This window comes from Aspergillus uvarum (genome assembly GCF_003184745.1).
Source record: "Aspergillus uvarum CBS 121591 unplaced genomic scaffold BO82scaffold_9, whole genome shotgun sequence".
NCBI lineage: Eukaryota > Fungi > Ascomycota > Eurotiomycetes > Eurotiales > Aspergillaceae > Aspergillus > Aspergillus uvarum.
In genome coordinates this window covers 564,785-582,618 of record NW_020291306.1, presented here as the reverse complement: position 1 = coordinate 582,618, position 17,834 = coordinate 564,785, and the positions used below count along the sequence as shown (strand labels likewise).

The following is a 17,834-nucleotide window of genomic DNA, read 5'->3' as shown; positions in this document are numbered from 1 at the left end:
TACATCCACGTGCCAGTGATACTTCTCTCCCCGCACTCTCGCTCCATCCCCGACTTAGCTTTCCCTGATCTCCTTCTTCCTCTTCTTAATCTTCCTACTTTAACTTTTCTCACCTGGTAGCCAGCTGATGATCTGTTCAGTAGACCCCGTCTCCTCTGCATAAAGAGCTTGACGCAATGGCAAGCAAAAAAGGCCAGCAGCAGGTGAGTTAGCCTCAGTCTGCTCGATGCAGCCGCTTCCCTTCCCCAGACATCTTTCGAAAGTACTATATTACATAACTGGGTTGCTGACCCGATCGCTTGGTCAACTCGTTATCAGGAGATGGTCCAGGTTGGTTCGTGCCTCTTTCATCCCTACGTCTATCTCGCCCACGAGACTCCCGCAACTGATCAATCCCCCTGTTGTCGTTACAGATCGCATCGAGTATGTTAGTCTCAATCCTGAGTTGTCAATCCTCAGCCCCGCGGATCAATTGAAGCTGTTTCTTGTCACCGCAGCTTAAAAAAGACTCACTAACCGGTGCGCGAAGGAAAAGCAATTCGCCGTTCTGGAAGGCTAGGTCGGTGTCGCACAACCAGACATCGTCCAGAATCCCGGAGTCGAATACCGTCGTTGGAGCTTCATACTCCCATGCCAATATATCAGTGTGAGTCTCACGGCCGCACGCTTCAATCGCTCTTGTCTTCTAGTGATTGACCCCAATGCATGCCCTACAGAGGCCCACAACCACATGCTCGTCCACGAACACCACCTCCAGTGACTTCCACCAGTACCCCACATGCTACCTTGTCTCCACACCGGCCGGGTTTATGGGTCTCGTCGCCTCGCACATCATACTCTGGCATCATGAACGGAGGACTGGAAGCTTGGGAAAACCATCGGGCAGACGAAGGAGAAGAGGAAGAAGATGAAGATGAGGAGGAGGATGTAGCCTACGATGATGATGAGGATGAATTTGGGCTCCCAAGCATTACGAGCATGCGGAGAAAACAAAATCGGGCCACTGCTCTAGTTCAATCTAGCACCGTTGACCACGGGGGAGGGATAGGTGATCATTTGACCCTTGGTGTTGGCCTTGGAAGCAATCGACAACGGGCAAATAGCTCGGACATTGCAGAAGAGCGTGGCGTGTCAATTTACCCTACAGCAAAGAAGCCAGAGGGTAAAATCCTACGCCCTCAGTATAAGGAAATTTTGAGAGGTTGGTTGCATCCTCAAGCGCAGACAGGTCCAAGCGCATCTGCTAATGAATTCTAGATCCTGCGCATGCTCTTAATCTTATTGATCATGCGCAACCACCAAAACATGCGTCGCCAAAAGAAATGGACTTGTATTCGAGTCGCATCTCTAGGATCAACAAATTCAAGCGTCTGCTACAGACGAGCACTGTTCCTCTTGCGGAACTTAGGAATCTCGCGTGGTCAGGGGTCCCAGAAGAAGTGCGAGCAATGACTTGGCAACTACTACTAGGGTACTTGCCGACAAACAGTGAACGGCGCATTTCGACCCTTGAAAGGAAGCGCAAGGAATACCTGGACGGGGTTCGACAAGCTTTTGAGCGAGGTCCTTCAACCTCCGGAAACCCGCCTTCGTCTGTTACAGGGCGAGGTAGAGGGTTAGATGAAGCGGTCTGGCATCAGATTAGTATAGATGTTCCTCGCACCAGCCCCCACATCCAACTCTACAGCTACGAGGCTACTCAACGCTCATTAGAGAAGATACTCTATGTCTGGGCTATACGTCATCCTGCCAGCGGCTATGTCCAAGGCATAAATGACCTTGTGACCCCTTTCTGGCAAGTGTTTCTTGGGCTTTACGTCACCGATCTTAACGTCGAGGAAGGCATGGATCCAGGTCAATTACCTCGGAGTGTGCTGGATGCGGTGGAGGCGGACTCCTTCTGGTGTCTTACCAAACTCCTAGACGGAATTCAGGACAATTACATCTATGCTCAACCTGGGATTCACAGGCAAGTCAGAGCACTGCGTGACTTGACCATGCGCATAGACTCTACGCTGGCCAAGCATTTAGAGCATGAGGGTGTGGAATTCATGCAATTCAGTTTTCGATGGATGAATTGCCTCCTCATGCGAGAAATGAGCGTGCAAAATACCATAAGGATGTGGGATACATATATGGTATTGCATGTCCACTTCCAAAGAGATTATAATTCTAACGTTTTTACTGATGATATGCGTATAGGCTGAAGAGCAGGGCTTCTCACGCTTCCACCTCTACGTGTGTGCGGCATTTCTGGTGAAGTGGACAGATCAATTGGTGAAAATGGACTTTCAGGTGGGTATCTCATATGGAGAGCTGTACCATCTCAGACCAAGCTAACTAGAATTAGGAGATTATGATGTTTCTGCAAGCCCTACCGACGAAAGGCTGGACTGAGAAGGATATTGAACTTTTGCTAAGTGAGGCCTACATATGGCAAAGTCTTTTTCAGGACTCTCGTGCCCATCTTCGCCCGGCTGGAGATCGGTCACCTGAGAATGGCTTTCAATGACGACTGTCGTGAATCATTAAAGAGATCTTGTTTTCGCATACACCAGAAGATCCCGAGGCCCGATACGCGCTCTTTCTTGCCAGCAGTGTGTTCAGGTGAAATGGAAGCCTTTCTGGTTGAACGCCCACAACAGCTTCAGAAAATCATTCTCATCACACATCCTGGCACGTTTATCAGCGAGGCCTGTTTCTTCTTCCAGTACCTGCCGAACTTTTTCCCGAACCAGCTCTCCCACTTTTCCTCTCTTCTTTCGGCTTGGCTGACCCTTTAGCGCCTCTTGTATCCGGGCATTTTCCTGTTCCTTGAAAAAGTCCGGCACGTCATCTTCATCATCCACATCCATGACTTCTTCAACCTCGTCCTCATCTTCCTCATCTTCCATATTGCCTGTGTCCATTGCGTCTGCTCCAGTCACACCCGCTGGCCCATCTTCTACAGGAATGTCATTTTGCGCGCACCATGTCCGATAATTAGCTTCCAACATGTCCATAACAGTGGATTTCCCAAGGAAGCTTGATCGAATTGTTTTGTTTTTCCGGACGAAAAGGATTCTTAGAAGTCCGTCCCATTCGTCATAGTTGATTTGCGGCCTGGGATTTTTGGGGACTAAGCGGACTACACTGGACTCGACCAGCGGAGGTGGTTTAAAGTTGTTCTTTCCAACCTTCATGACGTGATCGATCTTGGCCCACATCTGGGCATTGACAGAGAGTCGACTATACAGTTTATCGCCCGGTTTAGCGAAGAGTCTCAGCGCAAACTCTCGTTGAAACATCAGAATGCAGACTCGAGGAGCTGGCGAGGTAGCGAGAAGCTTGAATGTGAGTGGGGAAGAGATCTGGCCGCAAGCAGGTTAGGATAGAGATTGGTTGAGAAAAAGACTTATAAATGAAAGCGCACCTGATAGGGAGTGTTGCTAATGCAGACGTCGAAGTACGGAAGCTCCGTCTTCATCACGTCTCCGAGAATGACATCCAAGCGATTCTGGGCGGGCGTGCCCTGGACACGTTTTGTGACCTCGGCAGCCATTCGAGGGTCCAGCTCAACGGCGATGACTTTCTTTGCTTTCTCGAGGATTTTTACGGTCAAATTACCTGTACCAGGACCGATTTCCAGCACAACCTGTGAGACGAGGTATATCAGACTTTAGGTGTGCCGGATTGAAAATACATAGCGAGAGCTTTACTCACGTCACTTTGTTTCAGCTCAGCTTTCTCAACAATTCGTTGGGCGACGCCGGGATTTTTCAGGATATGTTGACCAAGGTCTGTGTTCATCTTGAAAATGCTGTTGGCTGCTTTAGTTTTGGCCGCAGCGTCTGCATAAGGGTTGGCCTTGGAGGCGCTGTTGCGCTTCTGTTGTTTGACCTTAGGCATGGCGGTGATCCGAAGCAGCGATTACCACGGTCGGCGTTGCTGTAAGATAGGAATGCAATGTAAAGAAAAGAGGTTCTCGAAAGAGACCTTGTGACCCCTCGGTGCTGTGCTCCACTCCGGTTGTGAATAAGGCAAAAAAATCAAAGGTATTGCGGAGACTTCCTGATAAGATTACCGGGGCCGGAACAATCTAAATGCGATGCTCTCCCCGATGGCCCGTCGCAAAGCATCGGTCGATATCCACCGCCTACGTCGCTTGCCACCACCCCGTCTCCTATCAAGCCTCGCCGCGGTCTTTCAGCTTTACTTCATCTTCTGTGACGTGTGTCTCGGTCAGTATGGCCTCTGGGCGGAAAGACTTCCTGAGCCAGCCCGCCCCCGAGAACTACGTTGCGGGTCTCGGTCGCGGTGCGACCGGTTTCACCACCCGTTCAGATCTAGGACCTGCGCGTGAAGGGCCCACGCCGGAACAGATCCAGGCAGCTCTCGCCAAACGAGCGCAACAGCTAGGAGCCGCGCCCCCGACTGCTTATGGGGCCGGGCGAGACAAGGGCGGCAAGGACGACAAAGCCGAAGACGAGGAGGAGGATGAGCGGTTCCAGGATCCGGACAATGAAGTGGGCTTGTTTGCCTACGGCCAGTTCGATCAGGAGGATGATGAAGCCGACAGGATCTACCGGGAGGTAGATGAGAAGATGGACAAAAGACGCAAGATGCGAAGGTTAGTTGACTGCACTCCCTACGCGGTGGTTATCGGTCAGGATGAACTATTGACATGGAAACTGGCTCCTACCAGAGAAGCCCGAGAGCGGCAAGAGCGAGAGGACTACGAACGCAAGAACCCCAAGATTCAGCAGCAATTTGCCGATTTGAAACGATCGCTAGCCTCCGTCTCCGAAGACGAGTGGGCGAACCTACCGGAAGTGGGAGATCTCACGGGCAAGAACAGACGCGCGAAGCAGAACCTCCGCCAACGGTTCTATGCGGTGCCGGACAGTGTGATCGCCAGTGCAAGGGACTCGACGCAGTTCGAAACAACCGTGGCAGACGACGGTGCGCAGACCAGTGTCGCCGCGGGAGCAGAGAGCGCGGATGGAACGATAACGAATTTTGCCAATATAAGTGCCGCGCGTGACAAGGTGCTACAGGTCAGACTGGATCAAGCTGCGATGGGCTCTTCGGGCGACTCGGCCTCGGGGAGCGCCACCAACATTGACCCTAAGGGCTATCTTACAAGCCTCACCCAGTCGGAGCTCAAGGCGGGCGAGGTGGAAATCGGCGACATTAAGCGGGTTCGTGTTCTCTTAGAATCAGTAACGAAGACAAACCCCAAGCATGCTCCCGGGTGGATTGCTCTGGCTCGACTGGAAGAACTTGCCGGTAGAGTTGTGACAGCCAGGAATGTCATCGCCAAGGGCTGCGAATTGTGCCCGAAAAGTGAAGACGCCTGGCTGGAGAACATCCGACTCAACGAAGGACATAACGCCAAGGTTATAGCTGCAAACGCGATCAAGAACAACGACCGCTCAACAAGACTGTGGATTGAGGCGATGAGACTGGAAACCGAGCCCCGAGCCAAAAAGAATGTGCTCAGACAAGCGATTCTTCACATTCCCCAATCCGTTGTCATCTGGAAGGAGGCCGTCAACCTGGAGGAAGACCCAGCAGATGCACGTCTTCTTCTCGCAAAAGCAGTTGAAATCATACCTCTGTCAGTGGAGCTCTGGCTTGCTCTAGCGCGCCTCGAGACCCCAGAAAATGCGCAGAAGGTTCTTAATGCTGCTCGAAAAGCCGTCCCCACCAGCCATGAAGTCTGGGTCGCAGCCGCGAGGTTGCAGGAACAAATGGGTACATCCGAGAAGGTCAACGTTATGAAGAGGGCTGTACAGAGCTTGGCAAGAGAGAACGCGATGCTTAAGAGGGAGGAATGGATTGCCGAGGCTGAGAAATGTGAGGAGGAGGGTGCCATCCTCACTTGCGGTGCTATTATCCGCGAGACTCTCGGATGGGGTCTCGACGAGGATGATGACCGTAAGGACATCTGGATGGAGGATGCCAAGGCCAGTATTGCCCGCGGCAAGTACGAAACAGCTAGGGCTATCTATGCCTATGCACTCCGTGTTTTTGTCAATCGCCGGTCGATCTGGCTGGCGGCTGCTGACCTCGAGCGCAACCACGGTAGCAAAGAAGCACTGTGGCAGGTGCTTGAAAAGGCCGTGGAAGCCTGTCCTCAAAGCGAGGAGCTGTGGTTGCAGCTTGCTAAAGAGAAATGGCAATCGGGAGAAATCGACGACGCCCGACGAGTGCTCGGCCGTGCTTTTAATCAGAACCCGAACAACGAAGACATCTGGCTAGCTGCCGTCAAGTTGGAGGCTGATGCCGACCAGACAGCCCAGGCTAGAGAGCTTCTTTCCACGGCCCGCCGTGAAGCAGGAACGGATCGCGTATGGGTCAAGAGTGTCGCATTTGAGCGGCAACTGGGCAACGTTGACGAGGCGCTTGACCTCGTCAATCAAGGTCTCCAAATCTACCCTAAAGCGGACAAGTTATGGATGATGAAAGGCCAGATTTACGAAGCCCAGAACAAGTATCCTCAGGCGAGGGAGGCTTATGGAACCGGTACCAGAGCGTGCCCCAAGTCGGCACCGCTCTGGCTGCTGGCCTCCCGGCTGGAAGAAAAGGCCGGGGCGGTCGTCAAAGCTCGCTCGGTTCTAGACCGCGCCCGCCTTGCAGTACCCAAGAGCCCGGAATTGTGGACCGAGAGTGTCCGCGTGGAACGACGTGCCAACAACATCGCTCAGGCCAAGGTCTTGATGGCCAAAGCCCTGCAAGAGGTCCCCGCATCTGGCCTGCTATGGAGCGAAAGCATTTGGCACCTTGAGCCTCGCTCGCAGAGAAAGGCCCGTAGCTTGGAGGCTATCAAGAAGGCCGATAACGACCCGGTCCTGTTCATCACGGTGGCTCGTATCTTTTGGGGGGAGCGTCGACTGGAGAAGGCAATGACCTGGTTCGAAAAGGCCATTGTCACCGACAGTGATTTGGGCGACGGGTGGGCTTGGTATTATAAGTTTCTGTTGCAGCACGGTACAGAGGTACGATTGAACCCTTTTCTTTCGTAGTCCCCCTTTCCCACTTTCAACTACCCTTTCCCTTCTTCTTTTGAGCAATTCAGAAACTGACTCTCTATCTGTGTGCAGGAGAAACGAGCAGATGTCGTGGCTAAATGTAGCACGACCGAACCGAAGCACGGCGAAGTCTGGCAATCGGTATCCAAAGACCCGTCCAATGCGCGCAAGTCAACCGAGGAAATTCTCAAAATGGTTGCCGACCGTCTCACTCAATGAAAGGACTTCGGCGCTTGAGCAACCCTTTCACCTCCGACTCAAGCTCAGTTCTATTGACAACAAGCCTACCAAGAAACGCCCGAGTTCGGCGTGGAGACGCATTACGGCTACAAGCCTCATCAGTCAAACAAGCTCGTTTGGTCAGCAGGGTACTCGATCGCAGCTGACTTGAAATGTCTTGAAGATCATAAGTCATCGTCAGTCGATTAGAGCAACCCCGGAATAACCTACAATTAGGCGGTGCCAGCAGTTAATGTACAGTACATAGACAAAACAAGAATAGCATCGCCAGGTTCGCAGGGTGATCCCTTGCATTCACAGGCTCACAGCCATGCATAGAATGTCCAGTTCCTGTCTTCGTGATTGACCAATCCGTGGGGTCTTAGAGCAGCTCGGATGATCGTAGCGGGCAAGCTCAGGATGTCCCCAACTGGGCCACAGTCACCTCCCAAGTGGGCTGCAACCAGTAGAGACGTTCGATGTCACTGTGCGAGACTGAAGCTGTTATGAAAAGGCACAGTAGGTAAATCGGGTCGACTGCATTGGCTTCTCAGCCAAGAAAGATGATTTGTCACATGAACAAGACCAACTGCCCAAATAGTGATCATAGGTAAGAAAGCAAGAGAGAAAGCAATATACTGGTGTAGCAGGGAAACAGAGGTCAATATGAACAACAAAAAAAAGCAGAAACATCTGTGAACTCCATGCCAAATGCAGAAATGACAGGGTCGCGCGCCATAGCGGCAATCCTTATAGACTCCCAAGACGCCTTGACGCTCCGCCAGATCCAAGATGCTGAACCCAATCTTCGGTGAATCCAGATCGAAATGTGTATGAATGTGTGTGTATCATGGGGAAAAATAGGCAAGAAGGTGCAACGCAATGAAAGCAAGGATATCAAGCGGCTTGAGGCCGTGAAAGCAGAACAAGAAAAGAGACAGGAAGTAGAGAACGGGTCAGCGGTTGACGCAGTGTATACATGGAGAGAAAACGGGGGGAAATGGAGAAGGGAAAGAAGGGGCGAGAGGGAGGATAGTTCATGCGGCCATGGATAGACACTCATCCAACAAAGCACCCAAGTGCTCCCTATCAGCCGTTGTGCCTCCCTCCCAATCCGAGTCGATGTCTTCAATGTCCATCTCATCAGAGAATAAATTCTGTTCAGAGTCGTCATTCGTGATCTCTACAACGTCGTCAATTGAATCATGCCTTTCGGCCTCGTGTTCATCTTCGAGATAGCCGCCCATAATCTGGTCCACAAGCAGGGGCATATGACTGAGAACACCGCTACCGAGTTCTAGTGCTAGCCGCAGGTCCCGAACCCCCAGTGGCTTTCGGACACTTGCCTCTTTAGCTTCAATAGGCAATAGTCCGGTTGCACTGTCTTTGACAATTTCGCCTCTCGTAAATGCCAATTCTTCTCGTTCTAGCTGTTGTCGATATTTGCGCATCATCATGCCATTGATGGTTCCCGACGGGCCGTTAGACCTGGTTCGCGAGAAAACCACTGACAAGACTTCCTTAACGAACGTCTCTGTTGCAATGGCCATGTACTCCGCACAGGGTAAGCTTGCGCCACTGACTATGGACTCTTCGTAGCATATAGGAACCATGCGTGCATGGATTGATTCAGCATCTGGAAACTCGCCGGTCTCAGATGCTAGGGGTTGTGCATAACGTTTTCGGATTTCCAGCTCCCAATCTATCGCAAGTCAGAGGAGTGAGCTTCTCATCGCAAAACAAAGAGTCGAGTTATCCGTAAAGCAGGAGACCTACTTGTCTTGTTTAAACCCCCGGCGCTGGCAGGTACCTGGCTCGGTAATTTAATCTGCTTCGCCAGGTGGTACTCTACCAAATCATTGGACGAGGTATCATTGGGATCACGCTGGGCCAGTAGAACATCACATCATGTTAGAGTTGTACAATCAAATTTATATGGCGTGGTCAGCCACATATCGATTGACGGGCTGCCTACCTCGGGTATAGCCTTGAGTCTGCGCCGGTCCCGCGGAGGCAGCTGCATGACCTCTGTTTTGAGTCTCTGTTCGGCAGCGTCCCCTGACGTCGGTTTCGATACGATTGAGGGCTTGTCATTTGCGGATACCCAACTAGCGACTCCATGGTCGGGAAGATCTCGGGTCAAGTTTCCGATGATCGCGCAGATGAAGTTATTGTGGAGGTGCTCGGTTTTTTGGTCGGCGCATATTATATGATCGACGCGCGATGACAGCTCACTTTGATTCAGTTGTCCTGCTCATCGGAAAAACAGACGTCAGTCTTGCGATCTGAATGGAGGCAAAGCGGAGATGTGGGGTCACATAGATACGACCGTACAAGACGGCACCGCGAATGTGGTTGTAGAAACCCAGAGACCATAGTCGTTCAGTGTTGGGGTCAGTTTTATCATGTCCAACTCACCAAGGAGGAACAGAGTGGTGGCCTCTTTATACTCGGCCCAGTGGTCGCCGACGGCGGCTTTGAGCTCCGTGTAGACAGGTTCAAGGTCAAGTCGCGGAACGGCGATGAGCGCCTTGGTCGACTTCTGCTGTGCTGGAGCACTGGCCGCAGAACCTTTGGACGAGGTAATTGTGGTCGCTGCAGAGTCTGGCCGACTCAGAGCAGCTGGGTCGATCTGCATGGTTGCGGTGCTCGCGAAAGCGCGACGGGGCACCGGGGGGCTGCGCGAAGCCGGGGAGAGGGTGGGAGGAGGGACTAGGCCTTCATGAAGCAGAGGGACTCATCCCATTCAATCTTAATCAAGATGCGGGCTGAGTTCTAGGCGGTCGAATGAGACGAAAGTACGTGAGAGATTGTTGGGCAAGAGCAGGCTAAGACGGCGCGTTGATGGGAAATGGAAAATAACAGCGGGGGAGAGGGAGAAGGGAGTGAGTGAGGGAGTGAGAGTGAGTTATGTGAGAGAGCGACGGAGAAGTTGTTGGACTTTCCGACAATCCGCAAACGATTGATCCAATTTACATCTTACTCTCCCCCACCAAATGTCGCAGTTGTAAAATCGCAACACGACTGAAGAATTAGAGACCGATTTTCTTATTTCTTTTATTGATCCTCTACGTGGAATTCACTTTTCAAAGCTATTCTTCTCTACAGTCCGGGCGCTTGGTCCTACCGCCCGCCAACGTCTAAGCATACAACTTCACTGCATCCTCATCCAGGACTCCGAAAAGACGACCAATTTCCCCAAGAATGGCTTCGATTTCTCCGGACAATTGTCCCACAACCAGCACTAAGTTCAGATTTAGCCATCGTTGAGGGTGGTTTCCGCAGGACAAAGAACATACCGTATGCATACAATAGAGCATAGTCTTCGTCGGTCGACATTCGAGATGCCTCAGGGTCTTTACGATAATGAAAAAGACGCGCCAGGAGTCGATCTCGGGCGTGCTCAACGTTCGGCAGAGCATCGCTTAGAGGATACTCCAGCTTCATGGAAGAGGCCATAACTGTTTGAGGGGTTGAATATCAGTAGTGGTTCGTTGCCTCTGGTAATATCGGACTTTACCTGTCAGCAAATGACTGATACGATGGGACAGCTGCTGCCTCTCCTTCACAGTGTACCGTAAGATAGATAACTCTCCCTCGGACGCCGTCATGTTTTTGACCAGTTCTAGGTTGATGGCGACGAAAGCGTCCACCATGCTGCGCGTACGACGAAGAATATTGCCATAGCTAGCATCGGGGAAAGCACTCCTCAGCTCAAATTCTGAACGGGCGGAGGCTTGCAAAGACTCCAGATGTGACAGGAATCGTTCGACTTCTAGCTTCTCCCGCGCGCTCATGAATCCCGCAGACTCCTTCGGGTTGGCCATGGTGGACAAGGGGCCACGCTTCCAGATCAAGCTCATGCGAAGCCAGAGCAGACTCAGTCCGTCTTTTAGCCTCTCTCGTGCACTGATCGGCCAGATCATCCTCGTTATGATAATACCCCAGAGACAGCCCGATAGAACAGCAACCACACGATGCAGGGCAATCTCGGTGATGATGGGGCTGTCCCCTCCTTCATCTTGATCATTCCTGCCTTCTTTCTGAGTAAGTGAATAGGCGTAGAGAACCGAGAGGTTATATGTCAGCATGATGAATCGGCCCATTGGTCCTTGACCTCGCACGATGATGATGTAGAAGTTCCAAGTAGCCATGAGCAAGCCTAGAATTGCGAGGCCAAAAACGTTTCCGCCGGTAGCATACCATGAGAGGATCGCACAACCTGCGCCCAAACAGGTACCGAGGAAACGTGCGTATCCCGTCGTATTCGAGGCTCCAATAGTCATAGAACAAACCAACATGTACGAGAGCAAACCCCATTCGCCTCGCCAATGGCCGTAAACTGGTCGAGTGGACGGGATGAATGCAGGCAGGGCATAAAGGGCAGCGCCGGTGCCAACTTTGATCGCAAACTTGGTGTCGTCCCGGCGGAAAACCCCAAGGGAGCGCCACAAACGATAGCCAATTCTCTGTTTTGCAAGACTGATTGCGGTGACATTAGATGACACGCTCGGAACACCAGGCGGCTTGAGGAGGTTGGGCTCGCCTAGATGAGCCTGCTCCATCGTGGCATCCAACATGTCCCTCTTTGCTCGTCCGTCGAAGGCCCAGCGCCAGAACTTGAGCCAATTCCATGATCGGCCACCGGGCCTCTCCTCGCTCTCAAGCTGCAGCTCATCCAAGATGGCGAGAAGCTCTTTCAGCTGCTCTCCAAATTCAAGCAACGAAAAACTGAAATGCCCGCAGCTGGCAGACACCTCCTCCAGGTCAGCCTCGACTTCCAGCGTCTGAATTCCGAGGACTTCTCGTTGCCGATAAATGGTCTTGAGCGCCTCTTCCCGTGAATCTCGATATAATAGCAGCGCTCTATCAAGACTCGAGCGGTATTTGCTATTGATTGATACTCGATAGCCAGATTCCGGCTTGAAAGGAATATCGCGAAAGATCTCCTTCAGCGTGAACGCTAGAGATCTCTAGGACTATCATCAGCATGCATCACGGTAGTGCTACCCTTGTCAGAAGCGCTTACCATTGAGGGCCCCAGATGGCTGATAAATATAGCAAAGATGTCCGCCGGGTGGAGAACTTGTTCGGCTTCAGGACTGGTACCATTCCCTGCATTGGAATCGAACCCGTCGCCGCCCGTTGCCTCCAATATGTCTTCTTCTGGCCTCTCGTAGATGGGTTCCAGAAGCGGACGGTCCTCATGTAATGACCAGGGACTGGGTAGCGGACCAGCACCGAGTCCAAAATTGACATCCGAAGCCTGGTGTGCAGTCTCGGTAGCTTGGGTTTGTTTGAGTAACTGAAACTGTAGATGAGCAGCACTGCGCAAACCACCTAGATTGTGTGTGATATCCTGGACCCAGCGGACCAGTGTCTTTTCTAGTCTGTATTCATTTTCGGTACCTACAACGAAATGCTCCATTTTAGCTTCACGCACAAGCTTGTCCAGCTGACCGTACGCTTTTTTATGCCGTGCGGCGGTCTCAAGAAATTCCGCCGTCTGAAGCTCCTCTTCCGAGCCACTCAGAAAGCTCTCAGTGATCAAAGCCAGCATTGTTGCCAAGGTCTCCGTGACCGTAGTGAGGTTTGACCGCAGTTGCTTTCGTGCCGAAATCGGAAAGATCAGAAAGGACACTGCCATGGAGGCCGTTACTCCCATGACCACCATCTTCAGGACTTGGGAGATCTTTGCAAATGACAAATCACCACTCTGCACCGCGCCCTCTTTTGTCAATACCGTGATGGTGGAAAGCGACGCCAACGAGCATGCGACGTTGACAAGAGGGTCACCAAACCTCTGCTTTGTCCATCCAATGAAGCCCAGGCCACCTCCACAAAACACGACTAAAACGACGGCGTGACCAAGGAGAACCATGTTTAAGGTGTCTTGAAAAAACATCGAGACGAACATGCTGGTTACGGAGATGAGAGCGGCGTAGAGGAAAGCGGCAAAGGCACAGATCAAGGCCTTATACATGCTCCCCTGCGATCGCGCAGGATGGAAGTAAACAGTGACCGTAGCCACCATGTGTTTGCCATCTTGGTGGCCCAAGAATGAGGATATAGCGGGCACGAAGGTTGCGAGGGAGCCAAGCAAATAAGCTAGACTACACTTCAAGACGCCGATCCCCAGTTCTGACGAGAGAAATTCATGCGCTTGTGGACCAATACTTTTGATATGACCCCACAGAGGCGCCAGTAGACCTCCGCGAGGGGCAGCAATCTCGCCGCTCAGAAGTGCTCGGCGCTCGTCGTCATCGCTGTTGCCATTCAATCCGGAATCCGGATTTCGGAGATCAATGAGACCTTTCAGTCGCTGACCAGTTCGTGGGAGGACGAAGGTCGCATATCGTAGCTAATTTCATGATGAAAAGGAAAAGGGTCAATCACCGTAAGTTCTGGGGGAAGATAGAAGCTGATCGTTATTTCATCATGGCTGATCGGACTATGGCTGGCTAACCTTTTTGGGGCGTAAAATGCGACGGGAGTTGCTTGATAAGTCCCCAGACCGAGACATCTTATCACTTCATGGTACTGGCGTCAGGGAGAAGTCAAATGGGCACCAGAAAATAAGGGTAAGAGAAAGGAAAAGAGGGAAAGAAGAAGACAAACAGTCGGTTTTGTGGTGGTGGTTGTGGGGGAGGAGGAGAGGAGCAGGTCTGGCAGGGCAATGGACAAGAGAGAACCAGCGCCCGGGCCATACTTCCTACTACCACTTGTAGTCACTCTGTAGTAAAGACCAACTGGAAAGAAAGAGATTGGAATGGATGGATCGATGAATGATGAATGGGGAAGCTTGATTAACGCCCGGGCCGGGCGCGGGCGGTGGAGAGCTGGTCATCCGACCAATTGTGTGTTGACTTGCTAACCTTGATACGAGTAATAACTTAACTTACCCATGACCTACGTAGTAAGTAGTACCCTGGGCGTCGATCCAGAACGCAATTAGAATGGATTGTTTATTGTATGTACAGTATGTGTATGTGTATGTGTATGTGTATGTGTATGTGTATGTGTATGTGTATATGTATGTGTATGTGTGTATGCACAGTATACGAAAAGCAAGATTTGTCAAAAAGCCTCTCTAACAAAGACCATGCAAAGACAGTCATCATGCCAATCCTTCCACCTTCCACACTTTGATCGCTGCATCCGCTCCAGCGGAGGCAATCTTAGATCCGCCTGCAATCCAAGCGACTCCATTCACGCCCTCTTTGTGGGCATTGGAGACTTGAAGCCAGTCTCCCGGCTTCGTCAAGCTCCACACGAAGATATTGGTGTCGAGGCCTCCACTAACAACATGGGTATTGTCCTCGTTCCACGAGATGGAGGTAACTCGGGAGGTGTGCGCCGTCCATCGGTCGGTGACCAGTTGGCCACCGGCAGCCTTGTAGACCAGCACACGGCCCCGGGAATCCCCAACGGCCAGGAGCGATCCGTCCAGGGAGAATGCCAAGGCCGAGATTGCGTTCCGCGATGCCTTGAACTCGGTCTTGGGGGTAAATCCCTGGGCTGAGATGTCGCAGATCTGGACGGACGAGTCCTCACCACCGATCGCAGCCAAGCTCCCATGGGCTGCAACTGTCGTCACGGCGAACTGAGGCTTGAACTCGCCGGTCTTGTGCCCATCGTGATAGATCTCCACGCTCTCGATCGTCCCTACTACCACCTTGTCCTTTGCAGCCGCGATGCCCTTGGGCTGGCCAGACAACTTGGACGAGACGCCGGTGTAGGTTTTAGCACCAAGATCAACAGATCGAATCGTGTCATCCCAAGCGACGCTGTAGATGCGTCCAACGCCCTCCTGAGTCGGAGCAAGACCGGCAATGTAGGCTGTGTGGCCGTCTCCTTCCACCTCTTCCGCAGTTCCCGTCGGGACGTCCCAATGACAGACCCTTCCATCAAAGCTGCCCGACCATAATGTTTCCGTGTCGCTGCCAGAGTGGAACTGGGCCAGGGACGTGATGTTCTTCTGATGGCCCTGGATTACCTGCCGGGGCTTGGGAGTGCCTTCCACTAGGTAGTTCAGATCCCCGCTCAACGAGAGACTGATGAGCAGGTTATCACTTCTGGCCGGAGGCCACACCACTCCAACTTGCTGATCTCGGACGTTTGACATTCCTTCTTCTCCAATATCCCAGCTCTGGGCAACCTTACCCGCTTCCACATCCCAGATCTTCACAGTCCTGTCAGCGCTGGCAGTCACAAACTTGCGCGAATCTTTCGCCCACGAGACAGCGAAAATGCTTCCTTTGTGCTCTCCTTCTCCAATTTGACCTCTCGGCTCGCCAGTCTTGCCGTCGTAGAGCCAGATCTTCCGGTCAGCACCGACACTGACAAGGGTCGAGCCATCGGGGCTGAAGCCAACACCATAAATATAATTGGTGTGCTTGTCTCGTATGCCTGTGTTGAACTTGAACGGCGCGCCGTGGTAGAAGACGAGGTTTTTATCGTCACCGGCGGCGGCGGCCCGCAGCGGTCTTTGTTGCCTGATAGAGACGGAGTTGATTTGTTGTGTGTGCCCGTAGATCTCGCCGACCGTGTTACCACTGTCCCAGGTGATACAGTGCCCATATCGCTGCTTGCCGTCACCAACCGCAATGATGCGCTGGGAGTCGCCGTCCCAGGCAAGGTCGTTAATGCGGCCGTTCACAATGCTGTATTCACCCTTGGTGATGCCCTCTCCGACACAGTCCCAAACCCGCACAATACCGGTCGCATCACCACTCGCCACATAGAAGCCAGAGGGGGAGAAACGGGCGACTGTTGTCTGGGCCTTGTGTTCGGTGTACTGTCTGGCGATCGAGGGGTTGTCGATGGAGCGCAAGAAGATGGACTTATTGGCCTGTGCAGCGTACCAACAAGCAATCGTCAGCGCCCGCACATCGTTCCTATCACCAATGTCTAATTAGGACATACCGCATATGCAAGCCGTTCACCTTTGGCGTCCGACGAGAGTTGAGTGGGCTGGCCCCTCGTGGTGGTGGGGTTCGCAGCCCAGATCGATTCTATGGAGGGAAGAGTCAGCTGAGGGGCACGGCATAGCCAACAGGATCAGAATAGGGCAGACCATTGGTGATTGACATGGCTGATCCAGCAGACAATATCAGTGACTGTGTGATAGAAAGGGGTTCTGACTTGAAAGGGTAGCACAGATGGAGAGAGGAGGGATTAGGGGAAAGATGGAAAGAGGAGAGGCGATGTGGTGGGCGGGCAATGTTTATTGTTGACGTAGTACGCATTGGGTGTGGGCCGGAGATACCGTGGACAATTTATACAACAAGCTAAGTTACTTGCCGCACGCTGTTCGCTCCCTCCATTCTTAGGCTTTTCTATCCATGATGTTTGCCTTACCTTCCGTCGATGTAAAGCCTCGATGATCTCATACAGATCATTGGGACCTGTAGTTGCTTTGTGAAAAGGCAAGTTACTAATTGTTATGCGCTACCACTACCAATGCCTCACGTCAAGGCATAGTAGAGAGATAGTACAGTACTGTACATGGACACCGCCCGAAATTCAAAATCATCTTACAGCAAATCAACTGACAATATGAAAAAATGTCCAAGAGGGAATAAAAAGAACAAGCCAGGCCCAGCCGCCGACACCATCGATGCGATAACTCGAAGTACATCTCTTAATACGTGCTACCTCCCTCCAAACGTGACTGAACCTGAGCGGCCAGAATTTCCGGGTGCCGGTGGACACTAGGCATCAGTCCAAGCCCGACAGCTCTACGGATAGCCTTGGCCATTTTCCGTTGGTTGACTGGGCGAAGACCGGTCTCATTGCGGTGCTTGATCTGGCCCATGGGGGTCATGTATTCGGACATGATCGAGAAGTTCTGTCAGGCGCGAATCCCCCTTAGCAAAGTTTTCTAGACAGCCTGCACGGCCTCACCGTTGACGTCCGTGTCTCACGTACCTTGTACATAGTTAAGGGATTCAAGTTCAGAGAGTCGAAGACATCTGTGGACGGGGAGTGGCGCTCTTTCCACCTCCTCATCTGCGAAGGACTGAGATCGTGAGGAGCATAGATATCACCAGCCTTCCATTCACGGGTCTGAAATCTCTCCAGGGGACGGCTTTCGTTGATAGCCTTCTGCTCTTCGATGAACCGACGGGCTCGGCGACGGGTTGTCCGTTGAGCTACAATGCGACAAAGGACAGTCAGCGATGCCATCCGCTAAGGATAAGCATGTAGGGAGCTACAAGCCTGGCATAGAGCCGAGAGAAGCATCATGCAGCAAGGTCACATACTATTGTTATGTAGAATCGAAATATGCTCAGCAGTTGCGGCAGCATTTGGAGCAGCGGTCCAGTTCCAGCGACGAGCGGACGCAGCATTGAAGGTTGAGCCGATGGTGCGCAGCGGCGACCAGGAGAACAGGTGGAGTGCCATTATCGATACTCAGGAAAGGCAACTTGGAGTGTCCGTGGCTTGCGTTTCAAACCGGGGAGAATGGTGAAGGTGAATTCGATTTTCGGCTTTTCGGGAGGACCGCCAAGAGCCGCCTCCGACAGAATAATCGGACCTTCCGCCCTCCTCCTTCGCATCTTTTGCATCCCCATCCATTTCCCCGATAATTCAAACTAT

At 52.2% G+C, this 17,834-nt stretch overlaps 5 protein-coding genes across 5 annotated transcripts; 2 read left to right on the top strand and 3 right to left on the bottom strand.

Moving 5' to 3' along the window:
- Nucleotides 1-72: 72 nt before the first annotated feature.
- BO82DRAFT_213472 (GTPase-activating protein GYP1) lies at nucleotides 73-2,558 on the top strand. The gene is made up of 8 exons (XM_025630720.1): nucleotides 73-203; nucleotides 319-334; nucleotides 414-423; nucleotides 530-646; nucleotides 717-1,201; nucleotides 1,258-2,138; nucleotides 2,203-2,295; nucleotides 2,351-2,558. Exons 1-8 carry the CDS (start codon nucleotides 177-179, stop codon nucleotides 2,510-2,512), a joined length of 1,791 nt encoding a protein of 596 aa, XP_025495122.1. The 5' UTR covers nucleotides 73-176; the 3' UTR covers nucleotides 2,513-2,558.
- Nucleotides 2,355-4,005, bottom strand: BO82DRAFT_351728 (dimethyladenosine transferase). The gene is made up of 3 exons (XM_025634499.1): nucleotides 3,703-4,005; nucleotides 3,413-3,634; nucleotides 2,355-3,350 (listed from the first exon to the last, which is right to left on the bottom strand). Exons 1-3 carry the CDS (start codon nucleotides 3,886-3,888, stop codon nucleotides 2,604-2,606), a joined length of 1,155 nt encoding a protein of 384 aa, XP_025495121.1. The 5' UTR covers nucleotides 3,889-4,005; the 3' UTR covers nucleotides 2,355-2,603.
- Nucleotides 4,006-4,163: 158 nt separating this feature from the next.
- BO82DRAFT_329111 (U4/U6-U5 snRNP complex subunit PRP6) lies at nucleotides 4,164-7,593 on the top strand. Its single transcript, XM_025633039.1, has 3 exons — nucleotides 4,164-4,609; nucleotides 4,685-6,980; nucleotides 7,086-7,593. Exons 1-3 carry the CDS (start codon nucleotides 4,227-4,229, stop codon nucleotides 7,230-7,232), a joined length of 2,826 nt encoding a protein of 941 aa, XP_025495120.1. The 5' UTR covers nucleotides 4,164-4,226; the 3' UTR covers nucleotides 7,233-7,593.
- Nucleotides 7,594-8,269: 676 nt separating this feature from the next.
- BO82DRAFT_276424 (WD40 repeat-like protein) lies at nucleotides 8,270-16,086 on the bottom strand (the record flags this gene model as incomplete). Its single annotated transcript, XM_025631146.1, has 8 exons — nucleotides 8,270-8,934; nucleotides 9,009-9,117; nucleotides 9,208-9,485; nucleotides 9,651-9,880; nucleotides 10,423-10,693; nucleotides 10,753-12,205; nucleotides 12,262-13,593; nucleotides 14,377-16,086. Coding segments are annotated over 8 exons (6,048 nt in total), but the record flags the coding sequence as incomplete, so codon positions are not given.
- Nucleotides 16,087-16,552: 466 nt separating this feature from the next.
- On the bottom strand, nucleotides 16,553-17,719 carry BO82DRAFT_351722 (mitochondrial 37S ribosomal protein bS18m). The gene is made up of 3 exons (XM_025634498.1): nucleotides 17,498-17,719; nucleotides 17,163-17,386; nucleotides 16,553-17,082 (listed from the first exon to the last, which is right to left on the bottom strand). Exons 1-3 carry the CDS (start codon nucleotides 17,637-17,639, stop codon nucleotides 16,876-16,878), a joined length of 573 nt encoding a protein of 190 aa, XP_025495118.1. The 5' UTR covers nucleotides 17,640-17,719; the 3' UTR covers nucleotides 16,553-16,875.
- Between the last annotated feature and the right edge of the window lie 115 nt (nucleotides 17,720-17,834).